General features: G+C 38.9%; 1 protein-coding gene across 3 annotated transcripts; it reads right to left on the bottom strand.

Annotated features, from left to right (window-relative positions):
* Positions 1–1,707: 1,707 nt before the first annotated feature.
* On the bottom strand, positions 1,708–25,559 carry efemp1 (EGF containing fibulin extracellular matrix protein 1). 3 transcript variants are annotated; one of them, XM_032553297.1, is made up of 11 exons: positions 25,391–25,559; positions 24,747–24,855; positions 24,598–24,643; positions 24,235–24,522; positions 8,894–9,016; positions 8,641–8,760; positions 6,099–6,218; positions 5,861–5,980; positions 5,067–5,193; positions 4,777–4,969; positions 1,708–3,451 (listed from the first exon to the last, which is right to left on the bottom strand). In XM_032553297.1, the coding sequence occupies exons 2-11, from the start codon at positions 24,825–24,827 to the stop codon at positions 3,290–3,292; spliced, it is 1,380 nt and encodes a 459-aa protein (XP_032409188.1). In that variant the 5' UTR covers positions 24,828–24,855; positions 25,391–25,559; the 3' UTR covers positions 1,708–3,289. The 3 variants fall into 3 exon arrangements, with proteins under 3 accessions (XP_032409188.1, XP_032409187.1, XP_032409189.1); XM_032553296.1 differs by having other exon boundaries at positions 25,381–25,558; XM_032553298.1 differs by lacking the exons at positions 8,641–8,760; positions 8,894–9,016 and having other exon boundaries at positions 25,381–25,558.
* Positions 25,560–25,752: the final 193 nt, after the last annotated feature.

Raw genomic sequence — 25,752 nt, 5'->3', positions numbered from 1 at the left:
ACTCCCTTGGGCTTCAGGACACCCCTCCTGAAAAAGGTCAAAACTTGTGGGTGAAAACATAAAAACTATACAGTAATTCTGAGGTGGTGGAGCTTGTATTTCATGAACCTGGAATTTTAAAAAGAGTGGATCAAGCAAATGTCTTCACTGATTTTGTTAAGCTGCCATCAGACATGTTTATATCTGACTACATGTAGTATTTTACTTGAAAAAAATAATTGTGTTTTTTGAAACAAACGATCCTGCTACATGTGTGAAAGCAAACTATATTGTCAAAAGTTGCTAATTCATTGAATTAAGGTGTTTCTATTGCCTCCATGGCCACAAATTCCTTATTATGAAACTTTGTATGCCAGCTAAAAATGAACAATATAACAAAATATTACATGATATTAGCCTGATATCAACATAGGTATGGGAGCTGACTGACACTGACTGCTTTAAAACTGGCTTTTGTTTTGCCTCTTAGAGGCATTTATTTCACAAGGTACTGGAAACGATCCTGTCATATTGGACTGGGTGAGCATGACTGCATTACATAATTTCAGAAGATTTGTCAGCTGCACTTACATTCTGCCAATCTCCTGTTTCCACAACTCCCAGAGGTGCTCTATGAGAATCAGATGACTGCCAGTTTCAGCTTAGCGACACGGTGCGTTATCGTGCTGGAAGCCGTCCTTTCAGGAAATAAATTGTAGCCATAAAGAGACCCAAAGGTCAATGGCAGTTCTCAGTGATATTCAGGCATTGATTAGTTGGTATTGAAGATTGAAGTGGGAAAATATTTGACCCGCCATTAAAGCACCACTAACAGCTGCTCACCGAAGGCCCATGTGATTCGTTGATTCAGAAAAGAAAAGAAATTAGAATCATTAACATCTCTCTCTCTGATCCTGAGCAATTTGTTAAGCATAAAAACTTTCTTAAAGAGGTGATTAGTGATCACATCATATGTATATTGCACAGGAGAGATGACAGAAGATAACTATTAAACTGAACGAACTTCTTCTTTCCTGTGATCTGTAGCCAATAGCTTGAGCTTCGATCTGATCAATGGGTTTTCCTGTGATTAATGAGAAGTCTCACAATAAGCAGGGAGATTAAGTTAATTATCCCCAAAATTATCCTGAGTAGAATACTAATCAAGGGTAAAGGAACAAAAATGGCGCTCAGAAGCTGTCCACACGGTTGACCCAAAGAATAAGTGGGTTAGCGGCATTTACTCTTGGGGATTTAATCACGCACGGACAGCAGAAACACAGCTTGGTTGCAAGGGTCGCTGAGTTTGGTGTTTGGGGAACGATGACACATCATGTATCATCTTTCACATCCCAGTGCTGCTCGGACTAAAGCCTGGGACGGCAAGATGATTGAGTAACAACTTACCATAAGACCACTCCCATCCAGCCTCATATCTAAATATGATGCATGCACGGGGTTCACATTAGTCCCTCAGCACACACCGACTCAGCTGCATTACTCTATCTCCTCTGGATGTCTTTAAACAAGATAGATACGATGACTTTGGCATCATGCGAGCTGCATTTATCATTGTTAATTTCAAATGAAATCATCCTCAAGCTTCCCTGAAGCATGGAAAGGATGACACAACAATGTTTTTCTCCACTATGTTCCTGTTTGTTGTGTGTGCTAAGAAAAGCTGTGATTCTGGTGATTGCTTTTCACAGAGAAGAATGAGCAAATCCATATTTTTACATCACATTTTATTTAACAACATAGCTTTTGCTCTTCAGAGTACAATCAATACAAGATACATATGACAAAATATATATTTAAATAGAAACTGAAAAAAAAACATTAAGGCATCTCAGTCTTGACAACATGAATGATTAGATTAGTGTTGCAGGTTTTGTACAGGGCTTGAAGGCACTACAACATAATGAGAGCTGAAACCACACAAAAGGGATTTCTTAAAGCATAGCTGGGTAACTTTCTGCACTTACAGAATGATGACAACATGTAAGTTTTTCAGTGGTGTGAATCAACAGTTTACAGTGTTTCAGCATTGAGCCAGAGCAGACACATGGAGCCATAAGAGGCAGAACAGGTAGTGAAAGATCTCTCTCTCTGCCAAATGTCTGGTGGCATTGTATTAACACTTTAATAATCCCCTGTGTTGAGCATGAACCCGCTACAGGGCAAAATACTGCAATTATCTTTTATAACGCAAGCCAGCCCGGTGCCAGTGTGACTTCTAGACTGGGACCGACATTAGAGGGGCCTGCAGCGACTCTGGAGAATAACGGCAACAGAGAGCGGTCAAGTTGCCAAGGTGTGTTACCAAAGCAATCATTTCCTCTGTGTGTTCTTGAGTTTAAGGGTCTCTGTTATTGGTTCTGTGACCTAAAGCTTGCTGGGATGGCATCACAGAAACACATAAACAGCTCAGTCACATCCACCAAACCCCAAGAAGGAAAAGCAAAGACTTTCTCATTCTTTCCCCTTCTTTCCCTCCATTTCACACTTACATCTGCATGCAGGCATAAACAAAGCTCGTGGCACACACGCACATGCACTCATCAACATTCGCACATACACAACAACAACAATTTAAAAAAAAAATCTTTTATATATACATGTTTAAGCCTGCAGTGACACAGAGTTTAACACTCTCTCAACTCGCTGGGTGATTACCTCTTTTTAAACTTTTGAACTGTTCCTATAGTTCTCTAGAAATTTTCACTTATGAGGCAAACTATAGAAATTTGCATCCCTGACTCCTAATATTCATCAATAGAAGCTCTGAAGTACAAACAGTAGATTACTGTTGCATACAAAGCTGCTACCCCTGGATATTTTTTATGTGCTTAAGTGTTGATTTCTCAGATAATAATAATAGATGCATCAACAGGTTACTTAAAGCATTTTTCATTTGAACAAAGGCATAAATGAACAATAGGTGGAGCTGAATTCAAATATTCCAGTTAGGGTGTCTACGAGCCCTCTTCTCATGAGTGCCATCACACTGTTTCCAGTTGTTTGGGATATTGCAAAGAACAATTTATAAAGATTAACTATAAGGAGTAAAAAAACAGGGACATCTTTAAAGTTTAGGGCATCCTATCAAGAGCTAGACACCCAATACTGATAATATAGCACAGATTTGGTGTGATTTGAGCAACCATATAAGAACTACTTTTGCTGGTGTTTGACTGAATCAGGCTATGCTATTTGCATAATTGAGAGTGAGAATGTAGAGTATGCTGATACAGGCATTTGCTATGTTTGCTGAAACCAGACTTATGGGGGCTGCTGGGATCTCTAAAGCTCAGAAAGGGTAAGCCCCCACTATGATGGTGAGCCGCAGCACTGAGCTGGCGCGGTAGTTCATGGTCAGATGGTGAGTGATCATCTCCAGATCTACCACGTACTCCTTGGGCCCTGATAAGGGCTTGGTAAGCACCAACATGGCACTCACATTACTGGAACGCTACAAAGAAGAGAAGAGGAGGATGGTTACTGCAGTTTATTTTACAGAACATTCGTGTGACATTGAAAGAACAAAAATGAGCTACAATAATAATGATATAAAAAAAAGCTTCAGAAAAGAGTTACCTAAATTACAAAAATGATTGATTAATTACAAGGCCTATAATTAATTCAATATATTTTATTCACATTACGCCACTGTTTACAATACAATATGAATATGTTTTAGCTTAAGTCACATAATCAATTAGTAGTGGAACCAATCCAATCAAATTGGTGTGGAAACTGATAGTGACAATTTTCTTGGATTGGATATTGGGCTGTGGTCACTGATCCATTCATTAACCCAAACAGAACAGCTGTGCTGCCAAAAGGCAAATTTTGTCTGATTACATGGAAGCATAAATATTTAAGTTTACAGCTACAAAAAAACTCTACCCAGTTAGACAAAATATTGACACAAAAGCTGTATAAATATATGCTTAAAATGCGAACTGATGTAATTTTTTTCTATGTAAAAGATTGTTGAAGCTGTAAATGGATGGGTGAATGCTGCTTTGAAAGTCTGTTGTCCGGTGACATATTTTATTGTTGAGAGACAGAAACACAGCCCCCCATTTGTTGCGTGTTCTGTGGAAACATTTAGAGCAGCAACACTCTGGAGGAGATAACACACTGCAGTAGCAATAATGCAGTCACATGATGAAAATTGCATTTTGTTCCAGGGATATGTCCTCCTCCCATGTTCAACAGTAGACCGAGGTCAAACTATTTCACACAGAGCTCTGTGCAATGTACTGTGTGATTGATTGGAAGCATTCAATTAGTTCACTTTGACTACCTGGTTTTTTTGTTTGTTTGTTTGTTTCTGAAGGCATTTATCAAAGGTGGTGAGAAATTACGTACAGTTGCACAATTCTTCACAAAATAACTGCAAAAATTGTCAAATGGCTAAAAATTGCTAGATGGAAATTGTAAAATTGTTTCAGAGGAGGCTGTCTACAGAAAAGTGTGGCGCTCTCTTTGTGACCATCCTTTGTCTATATGCTAAAGGCCTGATGTCTGTTAAAGTGGGAGTGACGTCCCCAGGTGGACTGTGTCATATGGGAAAGGTGTGTGCAAATACAAACAGCCACGGGAACATCCATGGTGCATCAACTGTTTGGCTTTGGGTGAAGCATGGAAGAGCCCTTAGACACGGAATAATTTCATGTGAAATGGATTTTGATGCTCATTAGTGTAAAAAGTTATAGGGAAATAGTAAAAATATTACATTCACACCTGGAAGTTGTTCATGTAACAAATATTAATCATTCTCAAACTCACCCGAAGGAAAAACTCTCCTCCATCATTCCCAGCTTTAATTCTGAAGCTGTTGTGTGTGTTGGTGTACACAGTAGTGGCCTGAATCTGGAAAATGTCCGCTGGCACAGATCGCTCTGCCTGGATGCTCATGTATTTGTAGACTATTGACGGAGGGAGACCCTGGCACTCAGACGGAGCTCGACAGATACAGCGACTGCAAATTCAAAAAAAATTAGGTGAAAACATTTTTGAAGCCAGCTGACAAGATACACATGACACAGGAGAACAACAAAAAAAAACTGCTCACTGACTTTTCAGAGGTCAGGGTGTAAAGAGGCTCGCAGGGGTTTCTAGGGTAACAGCGAAAACCTCCATAATAGTTCCAGCACATTTCATCATCTTGGCAGTCATGGGTCCCCATCTCACACTCATTAATGTCTGGTGAAGGTAACAGAAAGAAAATTGCCCCAAAGTCAAAAGCAGTAGGACTTCCATGCACTCTTTATGCACTCAATGAAACAGATGTTGAAGCTCAATCAACATTCAGGTTCTGTAACTTGTAATTTGCAGGTGGTAACTGCAGGAAAACCTCCATGTCTGTAGTTGAGGAGAAGCCCCTGATGTAATCCTGCACAGGGCAGTAACTCAAGCTCTCTCAGTGAAGCAGCGTGAAAACAGAAACATTAAATGTTCTAACCAAGCCGCTATTTCTGGCACAGCAATCTGAATTCAACACCTGGACGGCCGTCAGACCCAACCGGGTGGATTCATGGTTAAAGGCTGCACCTGATGAAAGGAAAAAACTAACAGCTCTCCCTTTGAGAGAGCGCCACAGCTTCAAATAAGTACACCTTAACAAACCATGATCATGCATATGAAGTTGATTGATCTGAAGCTGAAGGGCAACAAAAAGTGCAGGTGCTCCCTAGCTTTTTGCATTACTTCCATGACAGTTCTGCCTGAAAAGTGGAACACCAAATGTTATTTGTGATAAAAACTTGTGATCGTCAGAAGCTTATGAAAATTATTTTGTGTAAAAAGATAGGTTAGGACAGAGAAGTAAATAAATGACATAAGAGGGGAAATGATTTATGGACCACTTTACCTTGACACAACCTATTTCCCTGGAGCTGATATCCTGGCGGGCACTCGCATGAGTAACTTCCAGGGGTGTTAACACACTGGTACTGGCACATGTAGGTAGACAAGCTGCATTCATCAATGTCTATTCAAAATATAAACACACAAACACAGATAAAGGCTATGGTATGTGTTGAAAAACTGTTTATTTTATTTTTGTATGTAAATGCTGAATATAAGTGTGGTTTTCTGTATTTGTCCACCTTCGCAGGAGACCTGGTCTGGAGCCAACTCGAAGCCGTGATCGCACTGACACAGGAAGGAGCCAATCAAGTTGAAGCAATTATGCTGACACGAAGACTCTATTTCGCATTCATTAACATCTGAAACAAAAGCAGCAGTTTTTTCTTTTACACACATTGATTTAATATGTTTATTTCAGCTGAATTCCCTTAGACCTGGTACTGTCGGTGATTATAAATAAGATTTTTGCTCTTTGTCTTCATTTTGCAGAATATACAGCAGATCGATTGTCTTAGTTCAGAAACACATAAAATTATTTGGGTTATTTGGCATTTGAATATATTACAAAGACCTGTTTTGTCTGTAAGCTTGCTGGCTACACTCAGTTTCATTTAAAGAGGTTAATTCTTTACTTAATAAGCAATCAGTTAAGTATGGAGAAAGCAGTGTGAAGGAATGAAAAGAAAAATATACAGTAATGTCAATATTTGATGACATTCCCCCTCAACATTTTTTACTGATATTTATTTTGTGTGCAATAGTAAATTAATGTTTTTTGTGAAACATCTTTTTAGAAAGTCTGCTTGTTTTTGCTGTGGCGCCATTTTGCATAGTGCATGTGTATTGGGATGAAAGGTGTAGAACTCATGGTAACTCGAAACTTCAAAATGTGTTAGTTTTTGTTGTGATGTCACTGTTTCATTCCAACCCCCACACCCCCAAATCCAGTTTGCTTAAATGGAAAATTTGTTTGCAAATTTAAGTTTGATGCTCTTCATCCAGTCTATCACTGCCCCCATGTGGTCAAATTATTCTTAGATGAATGTATCAGAAATTAGGTCAAACTTTTATCAGTTGCCAGAGGCAGGTGAATCAGTGGAGACGGCATTTGCAAAGGGTAGCACAGGATTAAGTAAAGTCAATCTGTCATTGCGGTGACATTTGAGTTGCGTAAATTAAATATGAGTGGCATATAAGTGGGCTTTATGTGATGTCCCAGAGTTCTGTCTGTATGCTAAAATGTTCAATGTATAGACAGGCAATGCAGGAATATATGTTGTTTAGCAACATATATACCAAAGCCACTGAAATAATAGGAAAATGTATAAAACACATAATGCAGGCGTCAGCAAAGGATGATTTTAATTGAAGGTAACTGTTATTCCAGCAGGTCTAGCATTAAAGTGAGTCAAATACAATTCCTAAAACCACCAAATCAGTTAGTACCATTTGACATGCTTTTATGTTTTCAGTAGAATGGCTAGGTAAAGTGATTTGCAAATTACTGTTCTGGTTTCAATGAAAATAGACATAATTTCAGTGATGCATTAACCTCTGATAACTGGAGGTCAAAGAGCACAGTAAATATAATAAAAAAAAACAAACTTGCACACATTCAGCCTAAACACATAGATGCATGTTGCAGCATAGAGAGGGGGCATTTACAAGTCAAGAAGGATTTGCAAGAGATAAATAACTCTCTGTCACACACTCAGTAAGTCCATTTGACTTTAGCAGAAGATGTGTTTCATGGGTCCTGGATAAAAGCATAACTGCATGATAATTAAATTCTTCCTTCCATTTAATGCAAAGTAATTTACTATATCAATTTGTTTGTTTTAATTGCATTCATTAATTTGAATATCTGCAACTTAAGAAAACAGAGAGAATAAGAAAATGTGCTAATATTTATTAAACTGACACTCTTTGCTGCTTATTAAGTTGTTCTAATTCAGCTTACTTTTACTTCTGTTGTGTTTATATTTTTTTGTGTTTACGTTTCAGTGACATTTGTTCAGTTCAGAAATTTTTGCTATTTTTGTAAAAAAAAACAACAAATCTTCAATAGGAAATTTGACAAAATTATATGCCTTTTTTGTTAAGTATTGAGTGCTAACTGATGTAGGTAGGTGGAGGGTAGTGCTGGTTACTGGGATGCCATTAAATAAATGAAAAGGACATAAGTCAAACCTTAAACTATCACAAACAGCATAAAATATTAGTACTAAATAGCACAAACCAGAGATGCGCAAAGACTAGAGATGCAGTGAGAAGTGACCAGAAAATGCTAAATTTCAGCTTGAGCAGCCCTTATTGCAAAAATCAGATCTTTTTCAAATCAGTAAATGCACCATATCTAAGTGCAGTAAATGCTTACAGTAGCATCTTTCACTGTGGATGCTGTTACTGAGAGAAGAAATTTCAAAGCTAGCTATTACTAGCATTAGTGAGGCGTTTTAAAAATTAGCACAAAAGAGAAAGCACAGGGAAAATATTTCTGTGTGTTTTCTGCAACAAACTGACACATCTGCTGTTCATTTACACTAGAAGTGAGTGAGAGGAAGAGTTGGCCTTTCAACAGATAACAGGAAGGTGTAACCTATTACAGTGAATCTAAAGTCAATAACTTTAAACCTCTGCTGTGAGTCTTTTACAGTAAAGGCAAAGATCAACATTCTCTACTCCAAATTATTTTGTCTTTGTTCTAAAATAATTGAAGGAAAAGGAGGAATTCTAATTGTAGTATCTCTTATTATAACACTTATTTTCTTAATGACTTACCAGTACATGAATAATTGTTGTGGGCTAATTTGTAACCAGGATTGCATTCACAGTAGTATGAGCCCAGAGTATTCACACATCCGTGCATGCAGTAGTGGCTCATGGCACACTCGTCTCTGTCTGCATTTGCAAGAATGTCATGAAGGCACAGGCAGAAAGAAAAAAAAAGTTACTGCCAAGTTTGTTCGTTTTTTAAGTATTATCGCAAGATAAAGTGAGAGGGAAGTGTTATTTTTTTGTGTCTGTGGCTCACCGACACAGCTGTCCCCATTCCTATAGTAGCCGAGAGGACACTGGCACGTGAAGGAGCCTCTGGTGTTGTAGCAGGTCTGTTCAGGCCCACAACTGTGTATGCCTGTTGCACATTCATCTATGTCTGCAGTAAACACACAGAGAGACTCTCAGAGAAAGCTGAACAAAGTTAAAAATGGCTGCATGCAAGAAAAACATGGAAAATCTACAAAGGAGAGCAACATGCCTGAACTGCAAGCACGCGATAATGCATTAACTGCTTTAAATCCGTGATCACTAACACCATCAAATGAAACACAAATGGGGATGCACACACATGCTCACCTGTGGAGCAGGAGATTAAATAAAGAGAGTGTTTGTTCATCAGCTTTGGTTGAAGGGGAAAACACAGATCATATCCTCTACCATTAAGACAGTTTCTTGATGGGGGAGGTCTGTATGTATAGCTGGGAAAAACATGGTTCTATAATTCATTTACTGGCAATAATTTATTGCAAGGCTCCACAGAGTCATATTTAATAAATTGAATTATTATTTCTTTAGAGTCAATTTATTTCAGAAACTTAATTCCCTAGGCAAAACACATTTATAGATTTTTGTAAACACCAATATGTTTTCGCAGCTTTAGTTCTGTTAGTTGTGCTGATGAGCACAAGACGTAACATTAACATGTTACCTGAGACCAACATAAAAATATTGTTAAAACAGAAATACGGGCTTAATGACAAGAATGTCTGATTAAAGGTTGTTATTTTTCAAAGGTAATTTTAATGTGTCTCATTGGAACCCATATGCTAGTTAATTGAATATGACTTCACTCATAATGTATTTGTACCTTTAAATTTTCCATTTTTTTCAATTTAAATGCATTTCATTGGGATTTTATCTGATAGACGAATCCAAGGTAGTGTTCAATGGACAAAAAATGATTCCGGGCTATCCAATTTTTTATTTTTTTTTTTTTACAAATAAAATCCAAAAATAATTTCATTCAGGCCTGTTTAATCTGATACCCCTACATAAAATAATAATAATAAAAAAACTACTTTCAAAAGTTACATAATTAGTAAATACAAATCCTGTTGTTAATTTATCCTCAGCATAAATACAGTTGTATTGTGGAGTCTGATGTTTGTCATGAAAACAAAAGAGCACACCAGTCAGGTCAGGTCAGGTCAGGTCAGGGACTGCAAACCTACCAAGACATTGCCATTCCCCTAAACTAGGGGTCTTCAGCTCCAGTCGTCAAGGCCCCGTGTCCTGCAGCTTTCAGACGCATCCTTGGACTAACGGTTCTGAATGAACTGGCTGAATCACCTCCTCAGTAAGCAGAAAAGTTCTCCAGAGTCCTGATAATGACACTAGATCTTGAGGACTGGAATTGAAGACCCCTGACATAAGCTGACAGTGGGTAAGACAAGCATAAAAAAGAAACGCAGTAAAGATAATCATTGGAACTGCAGGGGCTGCAGAGATCCACATCTCAAGTAGGAAAGCTGGTCAGAGTTGATGGAAAGATGTTTGTAGGTAAATACCAAACTCAATGGGGCTGAACACCAGTGAATACCACAGCCTGTTAGATTTTTTGTTTTGTTTTGTTTTGCAAAAGGTATTAGATGTAATATATAGTTTTCTTCCAACTTCATAATTATGCACAACATTGTGTTGGTCTATCACATAAAATCCCAATAACATGCATTGAAGTTTGTGAATGTAGCATGACAAAAAGGGAGAAGCTCAAGGTTAATTAATACTTTTGGAAATAAATATGACAAGTTATATTTCTAACATAGGACATAGCCGTGAAATTTCTAACATTGTTCCTGTAAATAAATTTTCTCATTTGGTCTGTGCAGATCCAAAGCTTTTTCAAAACAACTTTCTCAGCATAACCCACACACATAAATATGTCAGTAGTGTATACTGTCATCCGTGAGGCCCACCAGCACTCCTCTTGGGTGGTCTGATGCAACCCATCATATCCAGACAGCTACTGGGCATCAGTTTAACAGCATGACAGACACTTATCCTCAGTACCACACACACACAGCAAGAGAAAAACTACTATTATTGCATGGTAACCTAATAACAATTGGTACGAATGTGATTTTAAACATAAACTAGAGTTGAACTTTGTTTAAAAGACACGGAAATGCCAAACCCAAGCTTGTCAAAATGAGAGAACGAAACCAAGTTGCTGCTCCGCTAAAAACCTTGAACCCATATATGTTCATAAAGCTGTAAAGTTTCACATCCAAGTTCTTCAAGTCCACCGATTATTCAGTCGCTCAACCTTCACTCTGTCAATGGAATACTTTGCTACAAAAGAACAGAGGGATAGAAAAAGAAAGGGAAGAAGCCTGAAATGCCCTCGACTCCATGAGGGCACAGTGATGGCATGAATCTGCACCTCAGAGGACAAAAGCAAAGCTTGTCTGAAGGTGCTCCACTAAGACAACAGGTGCAAACTGCACAAAGAGAGGAATGCACCCACAGGGCTTGTTGCTCACTGGACCGTTAAGTAAAGAAAGAAGATAAAAGAAGTTTTGTTCTGGAAAATCTGTGCCCTGATGTGGCATAAAATGCTTCTTGAGCAGTGCATCCATAGGCGGCACCAAGCAGAAATGAGTAAACAATTTACTGTCCTGACATCAACTCCATATCTATCAATGGATGTGAAGCATCTATAAATTATTGTTTCTTTATTATGTGAACTGGATGCATTCTTAAACCAGACAGAGACAGATTAAACAGGTGAAACAGAAAGCAGATGCAGACACAAGGTTTCTAACCACCTATTAAAGGAGTCAATAGCCACATAAACTACGAACCAGCAGAACAATGGGATCTTTCTGTTGTTGTTGTGTGAATACTGAAGATAAACACAATGTCTGAATGGGTCTAGATTGCTTGGACAAGATGTAACAATCAGAATCCTTGATCATATCCTTGTGAGTCATAAACCAGCCCAGTTCCTGGAGGTATGCAGTGATTCATGCAGACTGGAAATGCCCTGCCCTCCACCATTAAAGTAAATTTAAACAAACAGAAGTTTGATGCTTAATGACTACATTTTCTCGATCTAAAGCCAATGTAGCCTCAGCAAAACAGGCAGCAAACCCTGAAGCTAATGAAATGCTGTGGTTTTAGTGACACAATTGGCAAACTTCATCTGTTTCTCAGACGTGTTATTTTAGAGATGATTTAAGATGCTGGAGTGCATAACAACACCTGTGTTTGTGAGGTTGTGCTTAAGCATGGCATGTTAAAGCTATATCTGTGTATACATAGCTAAATCCCTTCCAACAAGATTATTCTTTAACTGTAATTATTCTTATTGAACCCAGTAGCGCTAAAGGATTATGTGAAATCAGAATTTTTTGATAATCCCAAGGGATTTAAATGAATTGTAAAGACAACTCGTAAAATCTTAGGTGGCACGCTTAATTCTGGCATCAAGGTGTGGCGGGCGGTGTAAAGGCCATTGGTCTTATGTCGAAAAAGTGGTCGAAAAAGTTCGACATAAATGATTTTTTGATAGGTAATTGTAGCCAGCTGTAGATTTGTGGATCTGCTATAAGCAAGACAAATTGTAGGTCCATTAGTGAATTCCAAAAGATCCCAAATGGTTAATGTTTTCTCATGTGTAACAATGACTTCATTGTGATATGAAAGCAAACGTTTGGCCACGTACAAAATAAAAAACAGAAAGTGCATCTAGGAACTGTAGGCCTGTCACAATAACAAATTTTTCTGGACGATAAATTGTCCCAGAAGTTATTGTGATAAAAAATAAAATTGGTGTTTTGAAGTTACCATTTTCAAGTAATATGATGGTAATGGCATCATTTAAAAAATAACATATTCTTAGGGATCAATAAAGTTTAAATTGTGATATTTAACACTGGAAAACATTTTAAATATCCAAAATAACTAAAATGCGTCAGGGCTCTGTTATGACTTAGACAAAAAATAAAACATAAAAAAATAGGCCAATGCCATAGTTTATTTCTGATAGTGTTTACTGTACTCGTCTTCGAGTGAAAAAATTTTGGATAAGCTGTGTGGCATGTTCACAATAAACGTCCAGGAAGACTAAAAAAAAGAGAAAAAAAACATAAATACTAAATCATCGCAGCTCGAAAGTTCATCTACTTGAGTATAAATTCAGACTAACTCCCTGCAGTGCAGAGCCTACAGGAAGACAAAAAACAAAAATAAACAACCACACAATTACTTCTAACTCAAATAAATGCATATCACAGCATACAAAATAAATAGAATATTCATAATACTAAAACAAAAAAGAAAGCTGTGACCAAAAATACAGTATTCAATTTAATAGGAAAGACTCAATGTACACAATGTCCTAATGATGACATCACGTGACTCCCTCGTGGTGCGCTTTGATCTGGAAATAGCTTTGTTTGAATATCTGAACCGGGAAATTGTTTTACACTGAAAATTTCAAGCTAGAAAGGATATATCAACTGACGCAGGAACACTGTGTGTGCACCCACGACGAACCGCGCCAGTTTGAGCTGAAACCAAAAAGTAAGTTATGTCTGATGCACACATGTATGTGTGCATGTATGTTTATGTCGGCACGGACTTTACTGTGGGACTACATCACAGTTCGTGACAGCTCCTCCTTCACGCAAAACAACAGAAACAACAAATAAAATTAATTGTGAAATATCTGTAAACAGATTTGTCCTTGCAGAAAAGGGGCTAGTTGAGACCAATGCACCAGACTGAAGATTTTTGTCATCTAGTTTTTGGTAGAAAGAGAGATAGAAAAAATAAAAACAATAAATCATGCAAATAGAAATTGTTTAGTTTGTTTTAATTTATCATGCAATTAAGTGATTTATTGCTAATTGCAATAGGCTTATTTTTGATACAGTATATCCTATTATATATAAAGGTCTTTATCTGGTCATGCTAAATCTGTCTGAGGAGATTTGAAGGTGGATGCTTTCAGTTTGATTTTTTGTGTGTTTTGTTTGTTTTTTAATCACTGTGCATACAAGGCTGTGGGAGGCAGAGCAGCTACAGAGGGTGGGCATTGACCTCTAATGAGGCCCTTTTGATGGTGCCCCTGAGCCGGAGTCCTTAAACGAACAGAATCCTGCTGGATCTGGATCCCACGCAAGAAAATGCAATTCAAAGAAACAAATGTGGCAAACTGTATGTGGCTTAAATATAAAGACGGCAGTTCTAAGGAAACTCTGTGCGTGGAAAAGTGAGAGTCATCTTCTCACTCCCTCAAAAGTAAGCCTGGAGAACTTTAAATAAAGACATATGTGCTGAATGAAGTCCAAAGGTTCATTTTCAAGAATATCTTGTGGTGACTGCTACTTTGTCACTAAACCTCTAAGAAGCTGCCAATACAAAGTTACACAAAAGTTCGTGTGTGGGACTGGGTGGGGTGGGTCCACACTGTATCGTTCCCAGCTCCCATAAAACCTTGACCGCTTGCCACATGCTTTACAGTTAATACAGTTTACACGAGAAAACAGATTTTACTGCAACAAGCCATCAGGAGTGATGATGTGTTGCGTGTGGGGAAAAATGACTCCTTTCACTGAGGTCAGATATTTATTTATTTTTTTTCTTTTCTTCTTTTTTTTTTGGTGAAATTTATTCAGCATCGCTTACAAGTTCCTTCCAAGTGAGAGCCTGCTGAAACATCACAGGGAAAGATAAGCCTGTCCAGCAGAAGATGTGAAAGGAAAGAATGAGGAGAAAGGGTGGAGGCTGCCTTCCTTTTTTCTCTTCTTTTCAAACAAAAAAGGGTTTTTTAAGATTTGAAGCAAGATTTACGGCTGTGTGTGCTTATGTGATGTCAGGGTTAAAAACTCCTTGCTTTTCAGGGAGATTAATTCTAAATGCCTCGCGGGAGCAGGGGGAGTAACGGGAATGGCGGCAGCTCAAAGAATGCGAGTGTGTGTAGGGGTGTGCGTACATCTGAGGTCCTGTTTGAGGTGCTCAACAAATGGCCTTTCTGCAGAGCTGTGAATGTTTTATGGAGTGGGCTGGTTCAGAGTAAAGAGCTGCTGTAAAAAAAAGAAAAGAAGAGAACAAGTATCTGAAATGAGTACTAGACATCCTTTGGCCTAAATGCTGAATAGATTGTTGTCTTAGTGGCATTATATAACTTGCTGTAATTATCACTTGAGAGCATTTAGTCCTGTTTTCACTGAACCACCGCAATGGAAAGCAGGAGCTGTTCCAGGGAACAGTTGGAGGCATCCTGCTGCTGTTGGACACCGGCTCCGTTTCCCCTCTGGATTATTGGATAATTCAATCTTTGGGAAAGCAGGGGGCAAAATGTGTAGCGTTAATAACCCATAAAATTTTACAACATTTAATTTATCAGCACGTCCAACACCATCCTGTGACTGGCTGGTGTTGCTCAATCTCGAGCAGTTTAACGCAGTCAGTCTCTGCACTGGGCAACTTCCTGTAAATTTGTTTATAATTATCTCTGTAATGTAGTGCAAGCGAGTTCAAACAAAATGACGTGGGGGATGGGGGTGAATCAAGTAAATTTGGTCTTATACTATGCCAAAAAAAGGACATGAAGCATTTCCTTATTCTCAACATTCCCCTGTCATCAGGCACCAATCAAGAGCAGCAAAAGTTGTAGTTACGGTGCCCTTTCAAAGGTGTTCACATCCCTTGAACTTACAACCACACGCTTTAATGTATTTTATTTGGATTTGAATTTTTATTTGGATTTTTCAGACTTGAGATGAGGAAGGAAAATTCTAGATTTATAAACATTATAGCCGTAAAAAAAGTAGAAATTGTGGGTATTTCTCTTCCAGATTTGCACATAGGCACTGATTCAAACAGTTCAGTATCAGTCAGATTAGATGTTGAAGCTCAAGACTTGCTACAGGCTAAAGATTAAATTAGGTCTGGCCTTTAACTAGGCCAATGTAGCACATTAATATGCTATAATGGAAAACCGCTTCTCTTGTAGATCCCTGGCTGTGTGTTCTGGCCTAATGGAGGGCTAAGTGTTATGCAGCTTCTAACAATAGTTTTCTCAGGTCGCAAAAGTTATTGTCATTGAAGGAAAAGAAAGATAGAAATGAATAAACAGATTAGACTGATTATAGAAAAGGAAGAATCAGCGTGCAAAGCATGCACTCTAGGATCTCATGCAAGTGTCACCCAACAGAGCGAAAAGTGGTGATTTATAGCAGCTCTGTTACAAATCACCATTCCCTTCCATCATGAGGTAAACGGAAAGATCAACACATGCGAGCACATCAGAGGAGGAAGCAGCTGGCCGTTGGACAGGCACCGACCTCGGGGAGGATAACAACATCAACATTAAGCACTCGCACCGAGGAGGCACGGCAAAGCTGCTCCCACTTTCAATTCTCCCTGCCTTCAGTAATGTGATTGTAGCAAGGAGCCAGTGGCACACCGCACGCATTAACAGCGCAATGCATGGCAGCCCTTCACCGACCAACAGGAGGGACGCCTGCATGATGGTTTGATTATGTTAACCGAAAAGAAAGGCGCTATAGTCCTCTGTCTGGCAGCAAGACAACCCTGATGAAGTACTGTCAATAAGGCATTAAAAGAGGATTGTTGGGAGTATGTCTCCAGAAATGTCTCAATAGATTGTAAAATTCCTTCTGTTTTACTCTTTGATATACAGTTGCAAAAGTATTGATATTGCCTGATTTTTTTACACATTTACCCCATTTTAGCCATTATCTTCAATACATTTTCATAGGATTTCATGTGATAGACCATCACAAACTAGATCACACTGATAAAGATCTGAACATCCACCCAAACTAACAGCGTGAGTCAAACTGGCATTAATCAGAGTGAAAGGTCTATGTCTAACAAGGAGAATCTGTTGACTAATAAAAAAAAGTCCAACGAGAATAACTAATGTTTCTGAAACTCTGAGCTAATCTTTTACAAATAAAACAGAAAAGAAAAACATGTTAGTATGTCAGACCATAACATTAATAGCTACAAATCTGACAGGAAAGGGGGAAAGACATGCGGCAAATATCGTCGGGTTCGGGAGTCGAACACTCGACTCAAGGCCTCCAAACATGGGTGGCGCTATCCCCTACACCACCACAGCACGCCCCCAGGCTGGTAATTATTGACAATAAGTAAACTATCTGGCTATTTTCTTGATAATCCAGTGGTGTACTGACTTCTTAATTTTGATCTAAATTACTAGTTTTATTAATAATTCCCCTAAATAGTTATTGACAGTTATTCATTGCCAAAAATAGACTCCTAGATTGTGGCACAGCGTTGGTGTACCTATAAACTCTATACGTTAGTGCAAATGTTAGGAACTCTCGCACATTTAGAAAAATATCAGATTAAGTACTTCCATCATTTGTAAACCACATATTATTTAATTACTTTTTGCCATGTTAACACCAACAAAATATTTTTCTTTTATTATACTTGACAATTCATTGAACATTTGAGGTCAAAGTTCAAGGCTTTGTTTAGGTTTTAGCTGACTAGATGCAGTTATCTCTGTTCAAAGATCTACTTCAAAGATTAGGCATGCTGATGTCAGTTAATTGCAGACCTTTTGTAGCATTATTATCAGGTTATTGATGCAATATTTGCATGGCTTTCATGTGAATTTCCTAGTAGTGAGAGCTGCAAAAAAAATGGCAGTTATGCTATACCGAGCAACACTCACAGATAATTTACAAAGATGGTTGCTGCATGAAAAGGTGATTATTAGCTGATTAATTTACAGATCTCTAGTTGGCCTAAATCCTGCTTGCTTCCTGATATAATAAGTTAAAGCTTATTGTGTGCAAGAATAGGAATAATTAATAATGAATTGTACATGTTACTGAGGAAATTAAGGGTTTTAGAATAAATGCAGCAAATGTGCAATTGTAGGAAGTCAATAGCCAACCAGCCAGCCGTCGCCGCAGAGCCTCTACTAATGAAAGGCAATGTGGCTGTTGCAGCTAAAGCCGCAGTGTAACAGGTGCAATGAGGTGGACAAAACAAATCCCAGGGCACCATAACGACTGTCTGTACATACATGCATACAGATCCAAGACAGACAAAATCATCCGTCTGACGGCCAAAGGAAGACTGAGGCTTAAACAATAATTCTAAGGTTTTACTGGGACAAAGGAGTGCCTTATCATTTAACCAACAATGAACTATGTGAACCAGTTTTATTTCATTCTAACTTAGTGGAGCAATAACGTATCTTATTTCATACCAGCACCAGGGTTTCCAGGATTATGTTTTGTGTGTTTGAAAGGTTTCCTCCCTCTGCAATAATGTTTTCTTAATAGCTGCTCCCTATCTTGGTGAACGTTTTGAATAAACAAACACAATCAGATTAAAATCTGAAGGAATTTCCAGGAAAAAACTATAATGACTTTATTCACATGGATCACATGGAAAGACTCCCAAAACGGCTTTGTCTTTGTAGAAACGTCAGGATGACACAGCAACAAGCAGGACTGTTAGGAATTAACTGTAAAGGTCATATCGTTCCTGCTGGCAGTTTCTTCTCAAGCTTTGCAGCCACTGCTTGTTCTGCTTTCTGCATTCCTGCTTCTCACAGATCGATCTGATCCTTATCTGTACAAAGGTGGTGAGGCATTCCTACCATCACAAAAGATGGGAAAAAACTGAGAAAAAAACCCACCACTGACATTCCAGAGATATTCCTCCCAAGTGAATTGCATCTCTGTGGAAAAATAAATTTTATTGCCCTGTGCTTGGCCTTATTTGGAAAAGTACACAAGTTCTCCATCACACAGGTTTACAGGTCTTAGCTGGACATACTTGGGAGATATTTCCAACCACTTCCAGGTGAGAAGCTCCCAGATGTAACTCAAAGCAGCCAGGCATGTAGGTGAGAACACGGCTGCATGACCTCAAGAAACCAGACAGCCAAACAAGAGTGACATGTTCCTTCATGCCCAATACTGCAGCGCATGAGCATCTAATTTAGACATGAAAAAGTAAACAGGCAGCAGAGGGGGTAGGTAAAGTCAGGACTTATGAGCAAAACAACATGAACCACAAAGTGTAAAACATGACATGTTTAATTTTCTATATCATTAAAAATACGGCTAAATCATTCGACTCAAAAATCACTTTTTTTGAAAAAGCATTTCTTTAGATTTCTCCAGTCCAGTCATCATTTAAGTAGTTTTACTGCAAACAGTAAAAAGAACATTAAAAATCACCGTCAGAAAGAGCTAAATAGGTGTGTGATGAGATCTATGGACATGATATTTTAGGGTATTATATTAACAACAAAAACAAATGTTAACTAATACTGGGTTCATTTTGACTGCATCATTTAATTAAATTTTAATTATGTTCTTTTGACCAAATGTGATTTAGTTTTCCGCATGCTTGGGCTTTTTGTTGCAATTTGATCTTCTGTGGTCACTGTAGGTTTAATCTGGTTTCAGTCGGCTTCATTGCAGAGCACAAAAATAAACAGAAATTTCCTCAACTAAAATATAAAATCATGATAAAGTTTTAGCGCATCTTACACTTTTAGAGAAAATCATTTATTTGCACTTAAATCAGGAACGCAAGTTCTGTTTTTAATTAAACAGAAACAGATTTACTTTCGTCGTTTGTAACAGCTATGGATTAAAACTCATTGGGTATTTTCTGCACAACTAAAATTGTGCAAGAAAAAATATGTTGCACAAGTACTGATACGCCTTGAACTTTAACAGATTTCTGCAAGTTCACCAAAGTTGCAGTTGACCTCTTGGCTGCTTTTCTGTCCTTGCTCTCCATGCTCTGCTTGCAGATTTAGATGGATGGCCACGTCCAGGGAGGTTTGCAGTTGTGTTACTCTGTTTCCATTTTCAGATGATGTACTGTACTGCTCTGTCATGCATTTAAGGCATCTCGTTTTATTTTATTGCATTATCATAACTCTGATTTACACTTCTCCATAACTTCATCTCTGACCCAGCTGAAGTGTTCATTGATCTTTCTGATGCTGTTTGTTCAATAATGACCTCTGAGGTCTTCAGACAGCAGCTTGACTTATACTGAGAACAAACTACAAATGTGGACTGTTTAAGAATCAGGTGACTTTTGAAGGCAACTAGTTACACTGGATATGATTAAGGGTATTAGTGTTAAAGCACAAAACAAGTCACACTTTTCACACTTTTATTGGTAAACAAAGATTGTAAAGATTGCATATTTTTTATCCCTTCCCCCAGCTATGCATGTGTTGGTCTATCACAAAGAAATCCTAATAAAACACGTGAAAGTTTAGGTTTTGTTGTGGAAAGATGTGAAATAGTTGAGGCTGTATTAATATCTTTGCAAGACAATAGCAATCTGTCTGGATTAAATCTACCTGCAATATGTGCATTTTGTTTTTATATACTAATGAAACTCAATCATTTTAGTCATAGCTCAAATCATTCCTGGTTCTATTCCGTTTTTGTCCAGAACAAACAGTTGAAGAAAAAACAATTTAGCTAATAAAGTTAGCAGGATCTTAAGTGCAGTTATTTCCATGATTAGATCCCTGTTATATTTTTTTTAGACTGTCGCAAGATTGCATGTATAAAAAAAATCTTATTTGAGTTGCACTATAATTTGAACTGCCTCCTTAGTAATTACTGAAAGTTTGTGATTACCACAAGTGCCTTTCACTTCCTCTAACATCTGATGGGTGACACAGCACATCTGATGGACAGCCTTCATTTCCAGGAGGATGTGATCTCACCTCTGTGCACAACAAACCACTTGTGAGCATCGACCGGCGCCAGTGTGAGGTGTGTGGAAGCAAGGGCCATTAAGCCGTCACACATACAGCAAAGCCTCTCGATGTCTCTGTGTGGCTAGAGGCTCCTGCCAGCTTCCTGCATGTGTCACTACAACAACACACACTCGAGCTCCTGTTCAAGCTCAGCCCAGACGGTTTTACAAATAGCTGCACACATGTGAAGGCAAATTGAAGCAGCAATCAAAAGAACATCAAGAAGCTGAGGAACGTTCTTTGTTTTGCGGTTAGTTTTACTTCTAATCAGCTTAAACAAAAGTGCGCTTTTGTTTGAGACTATATTTTTCTAACAATTTAGATTTTTTTGGCAGAAAGGCAGCAGATTACAGTAGATTTAGCCAATTTTCTTTTTTAGAGTTTTTTTTATGACACTAGTGACCTTTACACAACAGTAGATGGACAGAAAGAAGTACAGACAGAGAAGTGGACTACGTGCAGCAAATTGTCCAGAGCCAGAAATCAAGCCGAGGACAACTTAGTGGACGACTGTAGCCTCTGTATATGGTGCGCCTGCTCTAGCTCTGAACCATGTGGCGCCCCGATTTAGCTGATCTTTCACCAGCTAGCCACAAACCCGGGGCTTGAGCAACCTACGTAGCTGGTGCTCCTTGGCCGGATGTCCATGGCACTTCTGTGGTTATGCACTAAGTGTCAGCCTTTCATCTTCCCCTTTGCCCTACCTGACTCTGCACTCTGGGTTTCCTCCGCTGAGTGGTGAGTTAGCAGGGAAGAAGCCTGATGTAAGCGCTATTTGATACACTGAGGTTTCCCTCTCCATTGAAGGTTAATGGGAATTCCTTTGCTTGCAAGATACGTAGCTGTGCGGAACAAGAACGAAAACAAAAAGATGATAATGCCATGTCCAAGAACAACTGGCTGATTGTGGTGAGTAGAAGGTAATGACAGAGAAACCAGAGACTGATGTAAACAAAGATTATATCAGCCTCCAGCACAAATATAAGCCCACATAACAGTGAGAGACGCCATCCATTTCAAACTGCAGCCGTCTCAAAGCGCTAACGCTGACAGCAACAGTCCATCTTTGTTTAGCTGCAGTCGAGCAACAGTTCACCACTGAATGGGTCTCCGCCAGCTTGCTTATGTGGTTGCTTTAACTGATATGCTGCCATGTTTTACACTCCAGTAAAACCTAATTGGGTTCCAACTCAGAAAAACACATAAAGCAACTCACACGTATCGTTGCCCCAGGTGTAAAATCAAATTTGTTGCTTTCACTAGAGCCATGTGACCACAAACCCCTCCACACAGCCACTCAACCACATGCCTCTGCCTGCTGGTGAGAGGAACTCCTCACTCCCCACTTCGCCTTATATTGCATTTATGGTACTATACCTCACATATCTCAACAAAGGAGAGGGAAAGAGACTCCCTCTATTCAGATGCTAAAGCGGGTGTCAGTGTGTGAGTGTGCAAGTGAGACAAAGAATGAATCTTTCAACCACTCCCTATTTCAGAGGATCAAAGAGACTTGCTCAAACACAAGATCACACCCACGCCGTCTCTCTGTGCATCTCAACCTCGTCGAGACCCTGCTTTAGATGCAAAGGCTGCACATGAGCATACTGCTTTCTTGCAATATTGCAAAATCATCTGCTTGATTTTTTTTTCTTTTTTCTTTTTCCACCCCCTGAAGCGATGTACTTCAACACTCAAAACAAGAGGAATTTTAGACAGAAGCTGAACCATGGCCAAAAACATCACGCTGCAAGCAAGCAAAGAGTTTAAAGAACATGACATCACAGGGAGAAGGAGTGAGAAGCTTGCAACACATCTGGCAGCTATGCATAGTTGAGCTGCTGATGGCTGTCAAACAGATGGATGAACGGTTCACCTTTCTAACTTGGTTTATGGAGGCTCTAAAGTAGTTAGAAAGTAATTTTCAAATACCTACAGTGACAGGGAGAAGAAACCTTTCAACGTCTGTCAGAACAGTTGGAAAAAAAATAACGGAGTACAACTTCTCAGCTCCCACTAAGAGGGACAGTAATTAATCAAAGGACTTGATTTGATAATTGTCAGAAAGTGTGGCCACCTCTAAATCAGCAGGAGCAAACTGGATTATTATGCCAAGAATCAGCATTACCAGTAACCCTCACACTCCACCGGACCTCGACATCCTTTCCACTGGTGGTCGACCCATGAAGGAAAAAAAAACAGATGCAAAATGGGGCTGCAGGGTTATTGGTGGGAAATATGTATTTCCTAAGCTATTACTGGAAATTAGACCTGGCTGATCTTGTAAAAAAATCGTAGTCAAGATTGTTTTTGGTCGATACAAAAATCTCGATTTTTGAAAAGGTATTAGTAGACAAGTTTGGGGAAACAATTTGTTTAGTGCAGTTGAAAAACAGTGAATTGCCTTAAAATGTAAAATTCCTTTTTTGGAAACTACAAGAACTTTCAGTAAGACGATTACTTTTACCTTTTATGTGTACTTATGAATAGACCAAAAATGCTGAATTGAAATACGGTGATTTGTTTCAAAATTTCAAAGAAAAACTATTTTTTGTTTACGTCCCACCCTCATTGTAAGGGGATCAGCCAGTGGCTTCTTTCCGCAGTGTGGGAGTGGGATGAAGTGGGGGGTCTAATCTCTACCTTCAGTGGTCATTGGGCAAGAATCACGGTACACTTTGGAAAGATCATCAGTCCATCACCGGGCAAGATATTTCAAAAATAATAATGTAAAACAGATGATTACTTTTTGACAGGCAGACTTTGTCTTTTTTTTTGAGTCTTTCTTGCACAAGTACCAGAAAAACCTAAATCAAACAGAACAACAAATTTGAGTAATTACACTGTTCTAGTTTCAGTAACAATAATCTACCGCTTATTGCATCTGGGTCACACTAATAATAATAATAATAATAATAATACTTGTGATAATGATAGTGATTCAATATACTGTGCAGCTGTAGATAAAATTTACTGTTTAAGTACAAAAAGGAGTAAAAAAATGTCAGCATTCGCCAACATTTATAGTTCTTGGTAAAACTGAGGCATGGTGCATTCACTGACTGGAAAACATTTAGACCGATTCAGCTAAAAATCAGGCAATTTCTTGTTGCATCACAACTGCAAATTTCAATGTAACGGACAAGGGAGAAATTTATGTAGGAGACAAGGAAACTAAAAAGTCATACAGAAAATGAGTGCGTCAAGTTGTTCCTGGTAGTGGCTGTTTGAAGTATTGAATTATAATGTGTGCAACGTTGATAGTCATGAAATACTTTTGTAACTAAAGAAAACAGATTTGTGAGGCTAAAACACTGGAAACTAGAAAAAAAATCACATTTTCTCATCTCATAGGTGGCGAGAGGTCTGAAGTGCAAACACGATTTTAAAGTACAATCCTTTTTAATAGAGTAGAAACCATTTTTAAATCATTAAGTGATATACTGTATTAAGTGATAACTTTTTTCTTTTATGTTGGGTATCTGGAAGTCAGTAATTGTCAATTCAGAAAAAAAACAAATCTAATGTAGCAGTTGTTCTGCTAAGCATACCTCTGCAGATGTTCTGCTCATCAGCAGTGAAGCCACTAGAACAGCGAATGGTTTGGCTGGTTTGGCTGGTTTGAGAGCCCCTGTGGCCCCCTGTATGCCGAGTGCGATGTCCCTGGTTTGGTGGGACAACAGGAACCTGGGGGACCTGCTCAGGCGATGGAGGCGGGTCCACCTCGTTTGTAACGTAGATGATGGCGCTCTTGGGAAGGCAGAGGTACCCGCCGAAGTGGTTGACACACTGCATCCCTCCTTTGCACGCATCCTCCAGAAGTTCACACTCATCAATGTCTTAACAGGAAAAAAATTAGGTAAAACAACCTATATGAAAAGCTGAACAAATGAGACAACACTGTCATTTCTTACCTCTGCACTGCTCCCTTACTTTGTCATAGGTGTAGCCTTCTGTGCACTGTGAAGACATATATGAGGACTCAGGTTTACATTGAACAGCCTTATTTCTGCTCACCGTTAGAAAATTTAAAAAGAAAACGCAGACTGGCCACATCACTCACTGAGACTGTAACGGGCTCCTCGGTCTCCTGAGACAGAACCTGCGTGAAAACCGCACACAGACACACGCAGACCCCCAACATTTCGACCCAGTTTGTAAGAAGAGAGGCGCTGTAACAAAAGACACGGAGAGTAGGGGAACGAGTGAATCATTTTCTGCTCGACAAGCCTACAAGTTTTAATACCGGTTATTACATCACTTGATGGCATTGCCTAACGAGTCCCAACATCTCCCGCTGCTGGCTCGGTGTTTATGTTGGCACAGGTCCAGCTGAAATGTGCGACTTAAGCTCAGTCAAGTGTTTTTTCTGCTGTTTTTCTCCAAAAGGGGATTAGAGCGTACACGCGTAAAGTGCGTGCGTAAAACTCGTCTTCAAGTGCCAATAAGTGCCAAGATCATGAGCAAGCTCTGGAGCTCATGTTAGGTTGTGAAAAATGTGTCCTTCAATGATTAGGCAATAATCACTTATAACCTCAGGTATTTTTTTTTTCATTGCATGTTTCAAAATAAAAATAAAAACTTTCGAGACATTTCAAAGACAATTTCTCTAATTTCGCGTTTTCATCAACTGTCACAGTATTACATTAATCGTTAATAAACGAGAAAGCTGTATGCATCGCGCTTTGACAACCTACCTGCGTTTACCTGCGGTTCTTCAACTCCCCAAGCGGTGCTGCAGAAACCGTCTTCAGGGTAAGTAGCTGCGAACCAGGACGTGTGGCTTGCTCAGCAGTCTGGCCGCTACTGTGTAAACTGAGCAGGGGATGTTAGATGCTTGAGGGAGAAAAAGGTTGTGATGAACATGCTGTTTGAGTACAGTGAGACGTACTGGAGAGGGAGGAGAAGGGGGGCGGTGTACCGAGCAGGTTCAGCTCTGAGGTTGTTTATCTCAGCGGCTGTGGTTGAGAAAAGCATGGCTCCCTCTATGGACTAAGGGATAGTAAAGGAGAAAATATTTGTAGATTCCTATTTTGTAAAAAACAAAACCAAAAATAACAGAGGATTGC

This window comes from Xiphophorus hellerii, chromosome 22 (assembly GCF_003331165.1).
Source record: "Xiphophorus hellerii strain 12219 chromosome 22, Xiphophorus_hellerii-4.1, whole genome shotgun sequence".
NCBI lineage: Eukaryota > Metazoa > Chordata > Actinopteri > Cyprinodontiformes > Poeciliidae > Xiphophorus > Xiphophorus hellerii.
Note: the sequence above shows the minus strand (reverse complement) of the source record. Positions and strands in the feature narration are given on the sequence as shown.